The sequence below is a fragment of the Herpailurus yagouaroundi genome, unplaced genomic scaffold (genome assembly GCF_014898765.1).
Source record: "Herpailurus yagouaroundi ecotype Mexico unplaced genomic scaffold, PumYag 165, whole genome shotgun sequence".
Lineage (NCBI taxonomy): Eukaryota > Metazoa > Chordata > Mammalia > Carnivora > Felidae > Herpailurus > Herpailurus yagouaroundi.
This window is the reverse complement of record NW_024412406.1, coordinates 33,750,705-33,769,471: the sequence shown is the minus strand read 5'-3', so window position 1 is coordinate 33,769,471 and position 18,767 is coordinate 33,750,705. Positions and strand designations below refer to the sequence as shown.

Below are 18,767 nucleotides of genomic sequence, written 5' to 3'. Positions count from 1 at the left end.
CTAAAAATCCCAGCATCACTTCTAACTTTCAGTGACAAAAGACTAATTTTCAAAACATTAGATTCAGACTTTACCTTTTGAAGGATCACAGGCTTAGAACATATTCTGATTAAACCCTGATGCACTGAAAAAAACAAAATGAAAACAAAAATGAAGGAAACATCAAAAAGTACACCCACTCAGTGAAAATGACAGCCACTATTTTACTAAACATAACCACACCTCTCAATTTTCCCTCTCAAGTCTATTAATATCCGCAGTGTAAAATTTTAGACCATTAAGATTCAGGAGCAAAAGGGAGAAAAAAAAGATTCAAAAAAAAAGGATGAAAAAGGAGATTTTGATCCACCAAAACATTAGTTCCCCAACAGGCATCAAAAGATACAAAAGATATCTACATCAAACAACATGCTAGGTATTCATCACTCATCATCATAAAAACAAGGGTGAGTTCCAAACTCACCCACAGTACTGATGCAATTCCAGAGAACTGGTCCTTTCCCCATCAAGGCTAGGAAAACTTTTACTATGGCTTTACAACACACTGACTGCATTTTCGGACTATATTGTGGGAAACTGTCTATCTGTGCCACAATGAGATGTTCCAGAACTGGAGTATACACCTCAGGAACCTAGCAGAAATGGAAAGCAAACTAAAAGTTAGAGAAGGAAATAAATAAATATAGGAATGATATAAATATCTAAAATAATTACAACTCAAGTAGACACATATTAGATAAATGAAAAACCTGGTTTATACCTAATCTACTAATAAGCTTAACACTGTGACTGCCTAAAAAAATCAAGAGTAAAACTGTCTGATACTTACGGTGCAAACTACCCCAAGCAGCAATCTTAATCTTTTTATAAAAATGGAACAAATAACAAATTTTCCTGCTTTGGATAACAAAAAGTCAAGCTTCATGACAGTAATTAACACAAAATACTAATTCAAAATGTCTTGATCACAACAGTGCCTATACTGAATGCATACAATTCCTATGACACCATTGAATTATCTGAAGAACTGAGATTAACTAATTAAAATAGTGCTCAGTTTAATTAATTTCACTTACTGTATCAAGGTAAAGCAAAACACTTCCAACAGACTGGAGGAAACTTGGCATGTGGTAAATGTGGTCATCAACAGTGTCTGTCTGGGTGAGGAACAGCTGTTTGCACCGCTGAATGAGCTCTACATACATGAAGTCAACATCTTTTGCATTTATAACCTTGCAAGGCTTTCAGAAAGGTAAACAAAAGTCTATCAATCTCGTCAATGTCAAAATAATAAGATTTAAAGTATCATGTTAAACCATGTGATTATAAACTGAATATCAACAAACTTTTTAATGGAGACGAAACACAGTTACAAAATATATCTCATAAAGATGCTTTTAAAAATAATCTGTCACTCTAAATATTTATTTATACACAAAACATCTACTGATTGTCGACTATCCCAGATATTGCTTAGATGGCAGCTACCAAAGACCAGTAAGATGTGGTCTCTGCACCGTGAGGCTGGCCACCTAGAAGGGGAGACTGAGAAGTAAACACAAAGCTGGAATTCACTACTGCACCGTGCTGCACACTACATCTGGAGCCACCTGTGTCACTCACAAGTCTGATAATGCTACTATCGAGCTTCAGATTTTTCAAAGGCCTCTTTGGACTTCAGACCTAATCTAGCTTCCCTGAGGATCTGACTAGTTCATCTCTGTGGAGTCCCTCTCCCTTCATTCTTGACTATCACGCTCCAGCTACACTGTGAACGTATCTAACCACAGTGAACAAGTTGAAGTTGGTCAGACCACAGTGTATAAAGTTGAAAATTCCATGTTCTTGGCGTGCCTGGGTGGCTCAGTCGGGATTGAGCACCTAACTCTCGATTTTGGCTCAGGTCATGATCCCACAGTGGTGGGATCGAGCCCTGAGTCAGGCTCTGCACTGGGCATAGAGCCTGCTTAACATTCTCTCTCTTTCTCCCTCTTCCCCTGCCCTGCTCACGCATGTGCACGCATGCAAAACTCTCTCAAAAAAAAAAAAAAAAAAAAAATTCCTTGTTTTCATTTACATCTGAGCCTCTTCACATACAGGTTCTTCTGCCCTAAATATATTTAAAGGACCCAACAGAGACAAATGGAAATGAAGATTTAAACAAAGCAAGAGGAGGAAAGATGATTTGGAAGCAAGTGAGGAAATTATCAGAAATGGAATGAGTAGTAAGAGTAGAAAGCTGGGAAGAGGGACTCTCCTTCCCTGAGAAAGAGAGTAGACACTGATTGGGCAGATCTGTAGAAAGAGAGGTAGCAAGCCATTTTCTCTATGAAGGAGAAGTCATAGAGATCCACTAAGAGGGAAATAACTATAGTTACCATCAATATTCTTAAATACACTCCTGTCGTAAGAACCTTTCTAAAACACTGTGTAACAGCAATTAAAATTTTACTTCATAAATAACAGGCAGCATAGCGTAACTGAAAAAATGACTTCAATTTATATCATAGCTCTGTCAATTACTATGTCCTTTGACAAGTTACCTAATTCCTGTGGGTCTGTTTCCTCATCTGTAAAGTGGAATGATACTCCTAAAAGCTTATAGGAGAGTTATGAGAATTTGAGGTAATATGTGCACAAAATCCTAGTACATAGTTGGCACTGAAAAATCAAGTTAACAACAAAGCAAGTAACAATACTGTCACAAGTGTGAGACGCTGTTCAAAAACACAATAAATTATATTCCTTTAAACACTCAAATGAAAATAAAAAGATCAGAGTAAATTAATGGGCCATACTCCTGCAAAAAGTCCATATCCACGAATTGCAATGGATAAATCCTTGCTGTTTGAATCCGTGTTCCTGATGATTCCATAGAATTGCTCCATAAAGTACTGCAGTTTATCCTTATGCATTTCTGCATCTTTTGCCACCATAAAAGAAATCTGCAACGGCATAATATTTACTTTTTAGGAATATTTAACAGCAAAACAAAAGAATAAGAATCTATAAAAACGTAAAAAGGGTAGATTGTTGAACTAGATATTATCAGTATGTTGTTGTAATTCCACACAATTGCTTTTACTGACAAAGAACTACTGCTCTAATCTGCTTAGTCTGCATCAAGTTCAGAAAAGACACTCTCTTTAAACAAGGCTTTATTATACAGGACACATTGTTCCTACAGAAAGGGACCGAAGATGATCAGGCAAATGTAGAAAGCCATATGCACAAAAACAAGGTTTTGCATTTAGGTCTCCCAATGTAGCAGGAGGCCTACTTAGACCTCATGTGTAACTCACAGTGTGTTACACTGTGTTACACATGTGTAACTCACCTTTCAAAAAAATAAGCTATACACTGAAGCTTGAATTGGGTGAGGCAAGGGGAAAAAGTACTCTGAGAAGCAAGTAGATCTCTATCTACCAAGGGACAGTAACCTAAATGCAAGAACTAACACAGGTATTCAAGAAAGCATTCCTAATTTCAACACAAAGACTGTCCAAGACAAGAACAGAGAGAATCTAGATAATTATCAGAAGCAGAAAACAGGTATCCACACTTCCATTGCCAAACTACCAACACACACCCCAATCCCACACAAAACAGTTTATTTTAGAAGAACGGGATATCACATACACTGCCTCAGAATTTCCTTCTTCACGCACATCAAGGACATGTTCCTCTGATCTCATGGTGTGGGAGTTCAAGCCCTGGATCAGGCTCTATGTGCACAGCTCAGAGCCTGGAGCCTACTTCCGATTCTGTGTCTCCCTTTCTCTCTGCCCCATCCCCCCACTCACGTTCTATCAAAAATAAACATTAAAAAAAATTTTTTTTAAAAAGAACATGTTCCGTCAAGAAGTAAACAAATACTTTTTCACTTTATGAATATATTTTAATGTTTTCACATTTATACACTGTTTCTACAAAAGCAAAAATGAACTACTGAGACTTCATCAAGATAAAAAGCTTCTGCACCGTAAAGAATCAACAAAACTAAAAGGCAGCCGATGGAATGGGAGAAGATATTTGCCACTGGCATATCTGATACAGGCCGAGTATCCAAAATCTACGAAGAACTTATCAAATTCAACATCCAAAAAACAAACAATCCAGTAAAAAATGGGTGGAAGACATAGACTTTTTTCCAATGACATCTAGATGGCTAACAGATACATGAAAAGATGCTCCACATCACTCATCATCAGGGAAATACAAATCAAATCAAAACCACAATGAGATACCACCTCACACCTGTCAGAATGGCTAACAACACAGGAAACAACAGATGTTAGCAAGGATGTCGAGAAAGGGGAAACCTCTTACACCATGGATGGGAATGAAAACTGGTACAGCCATTCTGGAAAACGGTATGGAGGCTCTTCAAAAAGTTAAAAATAGAACCCTACAATCCAGCAATTGCACTACCAGGTATTGGCCAAAAGATACAAAAATACAGATTCAGAGGGGTACATGCACCCCGACGGTTACAGCAGCACTATCAACAATAGCCGAACTATGGAAAAAGCCCAAATGTCCACCAACTGACGAATAAAGAAGATGTGGTGTACATATACTGTGGAATATTACTCGGTCATCAAAAAGAATGAAACCTTGCCATTTGCAACACCGTGGATGAAGTTAGAGTATCTTATGCTATGCAAAATAAGTGAGAAAAACAAATAGCATATGATTTCACTCATGTGGACAATTTGAGAAACAAAACCTATGAACATATGGGAAAGGAAAAAAAAAAGATTAAAAAAATAGGGAAACAAACCATAAGAGACTCAACCATAGAGAACAAACTGAGGGTTGATGGAGGGAGGTGGATGGGGGAGGGGTTAAGGAGGTCACTTATGATGAGTACTGGGTGTTACACATAAGTGATGAAGCACTGAATTCTACTCCTGAAACCATCATTACACTATATATTAACTAATTAGAATTTAAATAAAAAATTTTTAAAAACTTTCTAATTTATTATTATGCTTTCAGCAAACATCCTTTTTATACATTATTATCCAATTATTTTCTGATACAGTAGCAAAAAGTTGCAAACAATTATCCAACAGTAGAGGATAAATGGAACTCTAACTTAAACATAAATACAATTATATATATCAACTATGTTGCCATTATAAGTTAATCATGTAGATTTCATTGTGCTATCAGGGAAACACACACAACATAGCAGAAAACCTTGAGGTCACAGAAATTATGAATATTCCTTTTGGTCAAGATATCTCTCTTCTTTTATCCCCCTACCTTCCCCCTGGGAAGAAGGGGAATGAAAGAAGGTTAAGGGAGAAGAAAGAGAAGGAGAGAGTGAGGGACAGAGAAAGGGAGGGGAAGGTTTAGAAGCAGTGCCACTGAAATCGTGATTTTTTTCTTAATGGTAGGATTTCAGGATATTTGAAATGTTGTTTGTACCCTTCTACATTTTTTTTATACTTATATGCTCCTATCTTATAATGTTTTTCATAAAAACTTTACATAAAGCTATTGAAAAATTTCTTTCCCTCAGAAGTAATGTTTAAATTAAAAAATGTAGGGGCACCTGGGTGGCTCAGTTGGTCAAGCACCCAACTTTGGCTCAGGTCATGATCTAACAGTTCATGAGTTCAAACCCCGCATCAGGCTCTGTGCTGACAGCTCAGAGCCTGGAGACCGCTTCAACAACTTCTCCTTCTCTCTCTACCCCTCCCCTGCTCACACTCTATCTCTGTCTCTCTGCCTCTCTCTCTCCCCCCCTAAAAAAAATGAATAAACATTAAAAATAATTTTTTAATAAAAAAATTGGAAAACTGGTAAACTGGATGTAAACTTTAAAACATTTGCTCTTTCAAAGATGCTAAGAAAATGAAAAGCCAAGCCACAGAAATTATTTGCAATACTTTTAGAAAAGGACTTGTACCAAATGATGTAGAGAACTCTTACAACTCATTTATAAAAAGACATACAATCTAATTTTAAAATGAGCGAAATAATCTGAGTATCTCATAAGATATGAGAATGGCTGCAATCCCTATCAAAATAACACCAGCATTTTTCCGGCAATCAAAAAGAATGAAATCTTGCCATTTGCAACTACGTGGATGAAACTAGAGGGTATTATGCTAAGTGAAATTAGTGAAAGATAAATATCATAATGACTTCACTCATATGAGGAATTTAAGATACAAAACAAACAGAAGAGAAAGGAAGCAAAAATAATATAAAAACAGGGAGGGGGACAACACATAAAAGACCCTTAAATATAGAGAACAAACAGAGGGTAGTTGGAGGGGTTGTAGGAGGGGAGATGGGCTAAATGGGTAAGGGGCTTAAAGAATCTACTCCTGAAATCATTGTTGCACTATATGCTAACTAACTTGGATGAGTATTAAAAAATTTTAAAAATTAAAAAAAAAAGAATGGCTAGTAACTACAGGAAAAAAAGATCATTATCAACAGTCACCATAGAAACTCAAATTTGTAACCACAGTAAGGCAATATCATACACCCATGAGAAGTGCTAAAATTGAAAAGACCACCAAAACCCTGTGTTGATTAGGATATGGGCTGACAGGAACTCCCACGCATTGCTGCTGGGAATATAAAATGGCACAACCAGTTTGAAAAGAGTTTAGCAGTTTCTTACTGTTTCATATCTACCTCCCACACGACCCAGCAATCTTGCTTCTAGGTTTTCACTCAAGAGAAGTGAAAGCGTATATCCACAAAAACACTTGGTCACAAATGTTCTTAACTGTTTTATTTAAAAGGACCCCTAAATGGAAACAACCAGAGTGTCTGCAAACAGACTGTTATATCCCCACAACAGGATACTGTCTGTGCCACATTTCAGGTAGGTCTTCATGGACTAGCTTGCAAATTTAACTACCATTTACAACATTGCTCCAAAGAAAACTTTTGGTGCATCTTCAGAGTTTTCCATCACAGCCCACCCAAGCAGTCTAAATCTGTAACACCTGGCCTGAACAGCAGGTATTTCTAGACACCTCTGGATGCTGAGAGCCATAGCACATTCTCCCTAGCCAACATGTTTCCAAATTTGCAGGCTCAATTCTACAATCAATCCTATCTAGACAGAAAATACATAAGGGCAAATGGACTCGCCTTGTTCTTGAAGTAATGTGAAACCAACACAAACATCTTAACATTGACAGCTGGCCCTCACCTCTAAGGAAATATGTTTTCTCACCCCAACCTGACCCAGAGGATCCGTGACCTTCCAGTCCTTCTTCCTTCTACCTCCTCTTTGCCACTTGTATGTCCATTAGGCCTCCCAGTCTTCGCTCTGAGGCTGTGATCAGATCTGGTATCTTCCTATCTCTCAGTCCTGCTGCCACCCATGCAACTGATTAATAACCAGGCTTTTTTATTTAAATACTACAGGAGCTAAAAAATAACCTGTATTCATTTTTCAAATGTGCATGCACAAGACTGGAATTTAATTTTTTGCATGGAAGAAAGTATTTTTAAACAAAAGTTCAATGAATACCTGTTTCAGAAAAGATTCCAGAGCTGAATGTGCAGCTTTTTTTATTTCTCCATTCGTATGGCTACACCATTTTGACAATACTTCAAATACAGAAATGTAGTTGTCCAGGAGACAGGTGCTAAACTGAGACGCATGCAGGGTAAATAAGCATAAGCCAGCTGCAATTGCAAAAACCATTATATTTAAAAAAAGAACAACAAAGGCAGAACAAAAAAACTAAGAAAGCTTCAGGTATATGTCAAAACTAAAACTGTTCATGAAGATCCCCTATCTTTACAATAACCTACAGATCCTAATCAGAGTTCTAATGCTGCCAACGTCCATTTGAATCAACAGGCCAATGACCCCCCCGCCCGCCCCCAAATAAAGTTCAGAAGTAGGATCAGGGTTTATTTAGATAAAGTCAGAACCAAACAATCTGGATCCTCTGAAAGGTGCTCTAAAGCATTTTTTTTTAAATCATGTAATCTAAGTGTGACCATCTAACTGGAGTTTGTGTGCTAAAAACAAAGTCACCAAAAGCCTCCCTGTAAGTAACTGCATGTGAAACATCACATACTTACTTTCATGCACAGTTTAACCAAAAGTTTACTCAAGACATTAACTTAATAATCTCTAATATTCCACGTTATTAATTACACAATCTTACCTAAGGGTACAGCATATCTCTTCAGATCAATCTATTAAAAAAAAAAAAATTACCATCAATGTTTAACAATCACAAGTCTCAGTTATGGAAGAATTGGAGTAATATTAATCCTACCTGAGGACGGATTGCCTTTAATGTAAAATCAAAAATCTCCCTTGAAGTCTGGGGGTCTGGGTAAAAACAGAAAGAAGCCTGTTACAAATCCCAACAGCATCATCTGACAAACCTGGAAACACTTTACAACCAACAGCTTTGTTTCAGACAGCCTGAATTAAGGAATCCTGTCTGCTATCATTCATTGCAGCTGGTGAGCTGTAAGCTACGGCTGCAACAGTTATTACTGCAGTGAAATATGAAGAAAATGTGGACTCACGACACGGGTTTCAATTCCAACTCATCACTTACAAGCTCTGTTAGGTAATCTCTCAGAGCCTCAGTTTTCTTATCTATAAAAAGGGACACTGTATAGCTTCTTTGAGAGTTGTATGGAGGATTACATAAGGCCACACACATGATCATCCTCCCAGTACTCCCAGGCATTCATTCAGCACGTTGTATACATTACAAATATGAATAAAATATGATCTTTGACCTTAGAAAACTTATCACCTAAAAGAGACGACAAAACAGGTGCCCAAGTATAACCCAAAGCTCTTATCCTGACCTGATGGACGTCACAATTATTTAACTGTCTCCCACCAGTATTCACCGCAGCTGTCCAGATACCATGCTTTTCTCATCACTAAGTTCTCTGCCTTTGTAACAGTGACTTGCAAACCAGAGACGCTCAAAAAGTGTTTGCTTTGATGGACAGGACTGATACATTTGAAAACAGAGCCCAACTGTGACAGAAAATAGACGGAGAAGGGGTCAGAGAGGGTTTAAGAGGACAGAAACATCATATCTGTAGGATAATGCCAGAAAAGAGATATTTAAAAAGTTCCTTTGGAATTCAGTACAAGGAGAGATTTCTTCTGGGTGTGAGGATGCAAGACAGGGTTTACAGACAAGGCAGCACTTGAGCTGGGCCTAAAAGAATGGAAACTCATGGTAAAAAAGGTCATTCTAATAGAAAGTAACCGTGTAAACAGAGATGTGCAGATTCAAGATACCAGGCACTTGTCAGCGCACAGTTGGTGTAGAATGTATAGACTCAGGTGAACACAGTGAGGCCCAGGGATGGAAGGGCCTAAGCTCTAAGGAGCGGGAATGGACACCACCTCCAGGCTCTGCCTCCCACAGTCCACTCTCCTGTGTCCACCTCTGCTTTTGTTTTTTTTTTAAGTTTATTTATTTACTTTGAGAAGGAGCAACTGAGTACAGAAGAAGGGCAGAGAGAGAGGGAGACACAGAATCCCAAGCAAGCTCCACGCCGTTAGCGCAGTTTCCCACTCGGGGCTCGAACTCACAAACCGTTGAGATCATGACCTGAGCAGGTATCAAGAGTCGGACACTCAACTGACTGAGCCACGCAAGTGCCCCTCCATCTCTGCTTTCTGGCAGACCACTCCCTCTACAAGCATGCTCTTGTATTTATGTTTTTGTTGTAGTCAAATATATGTAACAGTACTTACCATGTTAACTATGTTTAAGTGTACCATTCAGGGGCATCAAATACATTCACATTGTTGTGTACTCACCACCATTATCTACACCCAAAATGTTTTCATCATCCCCTACAGAAAGGATGTACCTGTTAGAGACGGACTCCCCTGCCCCCCAGCCCCTGGTAACCTCAATTCTACTTTATGAACATCCCTGTCCCTGCTACCTCATACAGTATTTATACCTTTGTGACTGGCTTACCTCACCTAATGTAATGTCAAGTTCACATGCTGTAGTATGGGATAGTATTTCTTTTTTTTAATTTTTTTATACATTTAATTATTTTTGAAAGACAGAGTGAGAGTGGGGGAGGGGCAGAAAGAGAGGGAGACACAGAATCCGATGTAGGCTCCAGGCTCTGAGCTGTCAGCACAGAGCCCAACGCGGGGCTCAAACCCACAAACCGTGAGATCGTGACCTGAGCCGAAGTCAGACACTCAGCCAACTGAGCCACCCAGGAGCCCCAATTTCCTTTTTTTAAAGGCTGAATGGATAAAGAAATTGTGGTTTATATACACTATGGAATACTACGTGGCAATGAGAAAAAATGAAATATGGCCTTTTGTAGCAACGTGGATGGAACTGGAGAGTGTGATGCTAAGTGAAATAAGCCATACAGAGAAAGACAGATACCATATGGTTTCACTCTTATGTGGATCCTGAGAAACTTAACAGGAACCCATGGGGGAGGGGAAGGAAAAAAAAAAAAAAAAGAGGTTAGAGTGGGAGAGAGCCAAAGCATAAGAGACTGTTGAGAACTGAGAGCAAACTGAGGGTTGATGGGGGGTGGGAGGGAGGAGAGGGTGGGTGATGGGTATTGAGGAGGGCACCTTTTGGGATGAGCACTGGGTGTTGTATGGAAACCAATTTGACAATAAATTTCATATATAAATTAAAAAATAAATAAATAAATAAATTAAAAAAAAGGCTGACTGATATTCTGTTGTGTGCATATGCCACATTTGTTTATCCGTTCATGTGTTGATGAACACGTGTTGTTTCTCCCTTTTCTGCTAGAATGTAAGTGTATAAACTCTGGCATCTATTTCTAAAAACCCTCTCTTACCACCATGTCTCCCATCAGCTGTACCACATTTCTTTGGTCTCTGTTGTTAAGATTTCGCTAAAGGGTTTTCTGCAGATAGCCTCCACTTCCTCCCTTCCATTCCAACCTTGTCTTTACCCTATTAACCCTCACACTGCTCTGTCTGGCCTGTCCTGACACTCAACTGAAGCTGCCCTTGTGGAGCTGAGCTGGGTCCACTCTGCAGCTCTTAGCATTCAGACTCCTCCCAGGGCAAAGCACCTTACATCTGTGACCTGCACCCACTCCCTAGGTGATCTGGCCCACACTCACAGCCTCACATATTACCTCTAAGCTGAAGACTTCCAAATTCATATATCGATGTCTAATTTCTCCTACAAGATTCAGTCTTACAACTGCACACTTAACATCTGAGATGTGCCATAACATGTCACACATGTCCCAAACAAGCCAGATTTTTGCCTGAAACCCATCCTCTCCCATCCCGCCCAGCTTAGCCACCACTGCAGCGACTTCAGTTGCTCACAGCTACACTCAAGAGCAAAGTCTGTTAATCCTACACTAAAACAAATCTCACATACAATGGCAGCAGTCAAGTAGACCTTTCTAAAACACCAACTAGCTCATACCTATTCACTAGAGAAAAAACATGGCTTCCCCTCCATCTGGAATGAAATTCCAGCTCAGGAGGCCTCATCCACTGACCTTACGTCCTGTGCCATCTTTCCTCCAGGCACTCTTTGTGTGCCACCGAGCTACAGACACGCCAACTCTCTTGAACCCCTCTGACCACTGTGCGCTGGCCAGACTGGAGGCCTGGTTACCTGCTGGTCCCTCTGCCTGGAATGCTCTTTTGAGCTCTTTCCCAGCTGGCTCCTTGCCACAGTTTAGCTTGGCCTTAGGCCTTAGCTTCTGGTTGTCACCTCAGAAAGAACCAGCAAGCTGGGTACATCTTCCACCCTCTCCACACTCTGATATTCCTATTCACTGTACCCAACCTGTTTGCATGATTAAACCCTGAAATCTGTAATAGCTCTTTCAGCTGTTTAAGGTCTGTTTCCTCTACTTGACTGAGCTAATGATGGAAGGAACCTGGTAATTCTGATCACTACATCCAACACATCTAATTCATTACTCTTTAGATAGAAGGCACCCAGGAAACACATACTATATGAATGAAAACATTAGTATTAGCATTTAGTGCTTGAAGTCACATGATCATGGCATGACAGAAAAACTATAAATTACAGCCTCAGACCAAGGCTTAAATCACAGTTTTGCCACTTATTGGTTATATACTCTATTGCTGCTGCAACAAACTATCACAGAGTGGCTTTAAAAATACAAATTGGTTACTGTACAGTTCTGGAGATGAGAATTCTGAAACGGGTCTCACTGAGATAAAATCAGGGTGTCAGCCTCCTTTCTACAGGCTTCAGGGGTTCAGAATGAGGACATCTTTGGGAGCCATTACTCTGTTATTGCATCAGTTGTGTTACTCTGGGCGAGCAACCTGTCTCAGTTCTAGCTTCCCAATTTAGAAAACAGAATATGACTGTCTATCCTAGAGAGTTATTACCGGAATTTTCCTTGCAACTATTCTAGCATATGGTAAATGAGCAATAAGCACTGTTATTTTTCTTAACCTGCATGTGTTCACTGAATATCAATCAATATACCAATCAAGTACAAAGACAATTCAGCAACATTACCCGCCAGTATCAAGTGGCAAAAACAAACATATAACCTGATAAATTAAAAATACCTAATAAGGGGCACCTGGGTGGCTTAGGGCATGATCTTGCAGTCCGTGGGTTCCAGCCCCGCATCAGGCTCTGTGCTGACAGCTCAGAGCCTGGCATCTGCTTCAGATTCTGTGTCCCCCTCTCTCTCTCTGCCCCGGCCCCACTCATGCCTGTCTCTCTCCAGCTCTCAAAGATGAATAAACGTTGAAAAAAAATTAAAAAATACCTCACAGGAAGTGCTATAATAGGAGAATATAGAAAAACACAGAGGAATATTCTATAGAGAATATAGAAGCCAGAGGAAGTGACTCATCTCAGGGGCATCATAAGGGCTTCAAATGGGTGACTTGTGAGCAAGAACCTGATGAATGGGAAGCTGGCAACAGAATATGGGACAGAAAAGTGAGAAAATAAAGGAAGAGAAATATCATAGAGCTACTACAACATCCCTGGTAAGAAGCAAGAAAGGGGTGAGTAAAAATATTACATTAAAACATGAAATTGCTGTTTTTGTAGATGAAAACTCATTAGATACTGAAATATAAAAATATTGGAGACAACCAGAATTTCATGTTCCAACCTAATAAAAGCAACGCACAGGAGATAGAAGAATTTGGTAATTGTTCTTAGCGTTAAAAGTTTCATTTGCTTTTTAAAAAGAAATGAATTTCGGGGCGCCTGGGTGGCGCAGTTGGTTAAGCGTCCAACTTCAGCCAGGTCACGATCTCGCGGTCCGTGAGTTCGAGCCCCGCGTCAGGCTCTGGGCTGATGGCTCAGAGCCTGGAGCCTGTTTCCGATTCTGTGTCTCCCTCTCTCTCCCTCCCCCGTTCATGCTCTGTCTCTCTCTGTCCCAAAAATAAATAAACGTTTAAAAAAAAAAAAAAAAAGAAATGAATTTCGTAGTGCATATAATGCTATCCGAGATAGATTACCCTCCAAACCTTTCATGTTGATACTACAAGGAAACATTATCGATAGCTATAAAGAAAAATATATTAAACAGACTTTAAAATTGATAAGGAAGTATCTGCATCCCAAGAATTACAAAATGCTGATGGAAGAAATCAAAGACCTAAAATAAATGGAGAGAGAAATTATGTTCATGGATTGGAAAATTCAACATAGCAAAGATGTCAATTCTCTCCAGATTAATACACAGATTGAATGCAATGACCATCAAAATCCAAGCAAATCCAATCCACACACTTATTCCAGAATTTACATGGAAAAGCACAGCACTTAAAATACTAAAATGATTTTGAAAAAGAAAAATAAAATGGGAAGACTTTACATTAAGGCTTACTATAGAGTCACAGTCAAAAAGACAGCGTGGGGGCACCTTGGTGGCTCAGTTGGGTGAGAGTCCAAACTTTCGGCCCAGGTCTTGATCTTATGGTTTGTGAGATGCAGCCCTACGTCAGGCTCTGCACTGACAGCACAGAGCCTGCTTGGGATTTTCTCTCTCTCCTGTCTTGCTGCCCCTCACCCCTATGCCAGGCTCTGAATGAATGAATGAATGAATGAATGAACGAACGACAGCGTGGTTTTGGCAGAAGGATACATACATAGACCAATGGAACAGACTCGCACATATGTGCCCAAGGACTTTTTATGAAGGCACAAAAACAATTCAACAGTGAATATGGCAATTTCATGGACATGATAAAAGCACAAGCAACAAAACTAAAAACAGATAAACTGGACTTCATCAAAATAAAAAACTTTTACACATCAAAGGACACAGGGCAACCCATAAAATGGGAGAAAATACGTGCAAATCATGTATTTGGTAAGGAATTGATACATATACATGAAGAACTTCAACAATTCAACAACAAAAAATCAAACGACCCAACTAAAAAACAGGCAGAGAACTTAAATGCACATCTCTTCAAAGAAAATATATAAATAGCCAAGAAGCACATGAAAAGCCATTCAACACTGCCAGTCATAAGGGAAATGCAAATGAAAACCACAATGCTACTGCTTCACATTTTGAAGGCTATTATCAAAAACAGAAAACATCTGGGGCGCCTGGGTGGCGCAGTCGGTTAAGCGTCCGGCTTCAGCCAGGTCACGATCTCGCGGTCCATGAGTTCGAGCCCCGCATCAGGCTCTGGGCTGATGGCTCAGAGCCTGGAGCCTGTTTCCGATTCTGTGTCTCCCTCTCTCTCTGCCCCTCCCCCGTTCATGCTCTGTCTCTCTCCGTCCCAAAAATAAATAAACGTTGAAAAAAAAAATTAAAAAAAAAAAAACAGAAAATATCAAGTACTGGCAAAGATAAGGAGTAACTGGAACCCTTATGCATTGCTGGTGGGAATACAAAACAGTTGCAGCTGCTGTGGAAAACTGTATGACAAAAAATTAAACATAGAATTACAATATGATCCAGAAATTCCAAAAAAAATGAAAGCAGGGACTCCAACAGATATTGGCATGCCCATTTTCCGGCAGCATTAATCACAATAGTCAAAAAGTAGTGGTTTTGGGGTGGAGGTGGGGAAGAGAGGTAGCTATGGCTATGAAAAGGTAGCAGAAAGACTCATTATGGTGAGCCTGTTCAGTACCTTGCCTGTGGTGGTGCATACACAAATGTATACATGATAAAACTGCCTAGAATGAAATACACACATGCAAAGGTGTGCACCTAAAACTAGTGAAATGTGAATAAGGTTGGTAGATTTATCAATGTCAATATCCTGGTTGTGTTTATTTGTACTAGTTATAAAAGAGGTCATCACTAGTTACAAAAGTAGAAAGTGGGTAAGGAACAAATGGAACTTCTCTGTATTATTTCTCCAAACTGCATGTGAATCCACAATTGGTTTAAAGGTTCCAAAAACGAAACACGCAGTCCATTTTAGAATTATAGTTTTTGAACTAAGGAAGAAAATCAAGTGAAGTCAATCAATACCTTCCTCCATGGATTTGGTAAAGTTACACATGAGTGAAGACAATCCCTTCAGACACCCTGCCAGAACAGGCAGTTTGGGCTCTCTTAGTGCTGATGTCATCTAGAAGGAGAGTTTTAAAAAAAGATACCATTAAAAGAGAAAAACACAATCAAATCTATGGAATCAGAATAGCATAAAGTTTGTCATACCTGGGTCTTAAGTTCACCCAGAAAAGCCCGGAACAGGTTTTCCGAATTATTTATCATCTCACTAGGATGAACTTCCCCTAATACTCCTAGGAGCTCATATATTTTTTCTAAAACTAAAAAATAAATTTTAGATAAATGAAGACCTAAAATTACATTTACATAAATTAAACAAAAATGTATGAATAACAAAAGAAGACGTTTAGTTCAAAAGTAATTTTATAATAAGACATAAAAAAATAGTTTTATGTACTAGAACCTTCCCTGATAATTTTATGCCAAGCTACTATTATAAGTCACATTTGACACGTGTTGTGAGTTTTCTATTTTAAAGAAATTATTTCATGGAGTGCCTAGCTGGCTTAGTCAATACATGACTCTTAACCGCAGGGTCTGACTGAGGTGTGACTCTTAACCTCAGGGTCATGAGTTCAAGCCCCATATCGGGTGTGGAATCTACTTAAGAAATCATTTTGTAAAGATTAAACTTTTATAAGCAGAAGACTTCACGTTTGTTTGCTTTCATTTGGGTTTGTTTTCAACAAAAAGGATTCACCTGTGAAACATATAAGTGCTTTCGTTGAGAAATCCTAGTTTTTACACTGATTTTTTTAACATCAACTTGTCAAAATACTTAAAAATAACATTTAAATGCACCTCACCTGTATCCTGTATTTTTGTTTTTGATGCAAGTTCTCCATAGAATTTGCTAAATAACTCTCCAATTCCAAATTCATCCATGAGTCTCGAACTTCTTAAAGTCCGAAGTAACTAAAATGATACAAACCAGCATTGTCTAAACAGGAAAATAATGACAAAGCTTCCTGTACTGCACTGTTTCTACACAACAAAGCTCCAAAGTCACGTGCCTCTAGGGGACTTCCTTGGCCTCTCAAGACACCTATGTAGCCTGATTATTTAAGAAGAGGTGGGTGGTAGAAGAACACAAGGATTACCAAGGGGAAGAGGGTGTAGACTTTATTTTACCTTCCCAAGAAACCAATAGTATGGTTAGAACCATAAGGTTCTAAGGGCACTTAAGGGAAGGACTAACAAGACCCAAATTCTCAAATAGAGATGCAAAACAAGAGATGCATCTGAGAGAGAAACAGGTGAGAGTAAGCCTGAAGAAGCACTTAAATACAACGTACAGACCCATTTTCAAGGTAAGGTTTAGGAAAGAACTCAGAACGACAAATGATGCAAATTCCAGCAACTTTTTGTAACATTAAGTTTTAAGAGGCAGGGTGATGAGAGTTAACAGAGGAGCAGTAATTCCCCTCACAACCCAGTCCTTCCTCTACTTTCCAGAAGAGTCTGAGAGCAAAAGGCCAAGGAATTACCAGGTGACAGTTGGAAAATCTTGTCCATACATCAATGTGACCAAAGCCTAGCCTCCAACATCTCTCACCCAAACACAATTTAAAACTCTAATTTTCTGCTTTTTAAGTTATATGTATAATACAAAACATACATACCTAGAAATAATAAAATTACCTTAATGAGAAGATCCAGGGCTGGGATTCTACATTTAGCAGCTTTATCTTTTGTGTAAACACTGGTACAAGTATTCTAGGTGTTAAAAAGAGACATACCAAAGTCATCAATAAGATTCTATTTCTTAGAAAACCTCCCAAGAGCTAAAACTACACTTCTGAGAGGAGCAATACCAACATGACATACTATAATTTAGCATTCAGTTATTTAAAATATATTAGAGTATATAAACATATAGACTAAAAATTACTGAAGAGGGCGCCTGGGTGGCTCAGTCGGTTAAGCATCCGACTTCAGCTCAGGTCATGATCTCACAGTCTGTGAGTTCGAGCCCCGTGTCGGGTTCTGTGCTGATGGCTCAGAGCCTGGAGCCTGCTTCAGATTCTGTGTCTCCCTCTCTCTCTGCCCCTCCCCTGCTCATGCTCTGTCTCAAAAATAAATAAAAATATTAAAAAAAATTTTTTTAATTACTGAAGGTATTTATGCAGCATGCAATGGTAATGATGTCAACAATCACAAAAACAAAGTAAATGAACACCTCAGCAAGATCAAAAACAAAAAAAAGTTACACTTTCTTGCACACCTCCCATTGCACTTGTCATATGTCAAGAAAGCAAGCATGAAAAATTTTAAAAGGTAACTAAAGCAATCCAGAGAAGAATGGTTGGGACTCCATAGGAGGACAGCTCAGTCTCACAAAACCAGCAGGCACTCTGGACAGAGGCCATCTGGCTCCAAGTTTTGGGTGAGTTTCTCAACTTCTAAGTCTCATTTGTAAGCTAGAGTGATTAAAAATACCTACCTCATAGAGTTTTGGTAAAATTAAGTAAGACAAACTGTACATTAAAGAACTTTGTAAACTATGAAGCACACTACAAACGTTGGTTATTCCTATACTGAGGTAATTTTTTTAAAACACAGTGACTCTTAAACAACACAGGCTTGAACTGTGTAGTGTGTAGGTCCATTTATACCCAGATTTTCTTTGATAGAGTATAGTACTGTAAATGTATTTTCTCTTATAATTTTTTCAGTAATATTTTTTCTCTTTATTACTCAATTATAAGAATATAACATACAAAATTTGTGTTAATCAACTATTTATGTTTATCAGTAAAGCTTCCAGTCAATAGTACACTAGCTAGCGGTAGTTAAGTTTTGGGGGAGTCAAAAGTCAAACACATGGATTTTCAACTGCATGCAGGAGGATGGGGGAGGGGTCAGTGCCCGGAAGCCCCCAGGTTCATGGGTCAACTGTGTTAGGATTCTAAACCAGCAAGACTAGAAATCAAAAGAGAATAAAATTAAAACCTATTAAAAAAAAAAAAGACTGATGATTACTTTATATATTAGACTCAACTATAATTAATAAAATAACTTCTTATAAATTACCCCCAGATTGAATACTTCAAATCTTAGAATATCCAAGAACTAAAGGCAATTCAGGACCAACTAAAAACAACTTACCTTGGCACTTGTTGAAAGTGCAAACAAGTCTGAGAAAGAAAATTAACAACTTAATTTATGATTACTAGCTCCATAGTAAATCACTAGGAAACCTGAGGAAGGCAGGTTGGAAGAAAACGGAGGCAAAAGGCAAACTTTTCAGACTATGG

At 38.8% G+C, this 18,767-nt stretch overlaps 1 protein-coding gene across 3 annotated transcripts in view; it reads right to left on the bottom strand.

Annotated features, from left to right (window-relative positions):
• Nucleotides 1-18,767, bottom strand: part of PRKDC (protein kinase, DNA-activated, catalytic subunit) — a 203,611-nt gene that overhangs the window by 182,595 nt on the left and 2,249 nt on the right. For 2 of the 3 annotated variants that reach the window (XM_040487835.1, XM_040487836.1), the window contains exons 4-14: nucleotides 17,152-17,226; nucleotides 16,317-16,425; nucleotides 15,658-15,770; nucleotides 15,469-15,568; nucleotides 8,274-8,329; nucleotides 8,160-8,190; nucleotides 7,511-7,668; nucleotides 2,799-2,945; nucleotides 1,077-1,241; nucleotides 464-632; nucleotides 75-124 (exon numbers count right to left, since the gene is read on the bottom strand). In XM_040487835.1, coding sequence (XP_040343769.1) covers nucleotides 75-124; nucleotides 464-632; nucleotides 1,077-1,241; nucleotides 2,799-2,945; nucleotides 7,511-7,668; nucleotides 8,160-8,190; nucleotides 8,274-8,329; nucleotides 15,469-15,568; nucleotides 15,658-15,770; nucleotides 16,317-16,425; nucleotides 17,152-17,226 — 1,173 coding nt within the window. Of the gene's footprint in view, nucleotides 1-74; nucleotides 125-463; nucleotides 633-1,076; nucleotides 1,242-2,798; nucleotides 2,946-7,510; nucleotides 7,669-8,159; nucleotides 8,191-8,273; nucleotides 8,330-15,468; nucleotides 15,569-15,657; nucleotides 15,771-16,316; nucleotides 16,426-17,151; nucleotides 17,229-18,767 lie in introns of those variants that run through there. The other variant, XM_040487837.1, reaches the window with a different exon arrangement.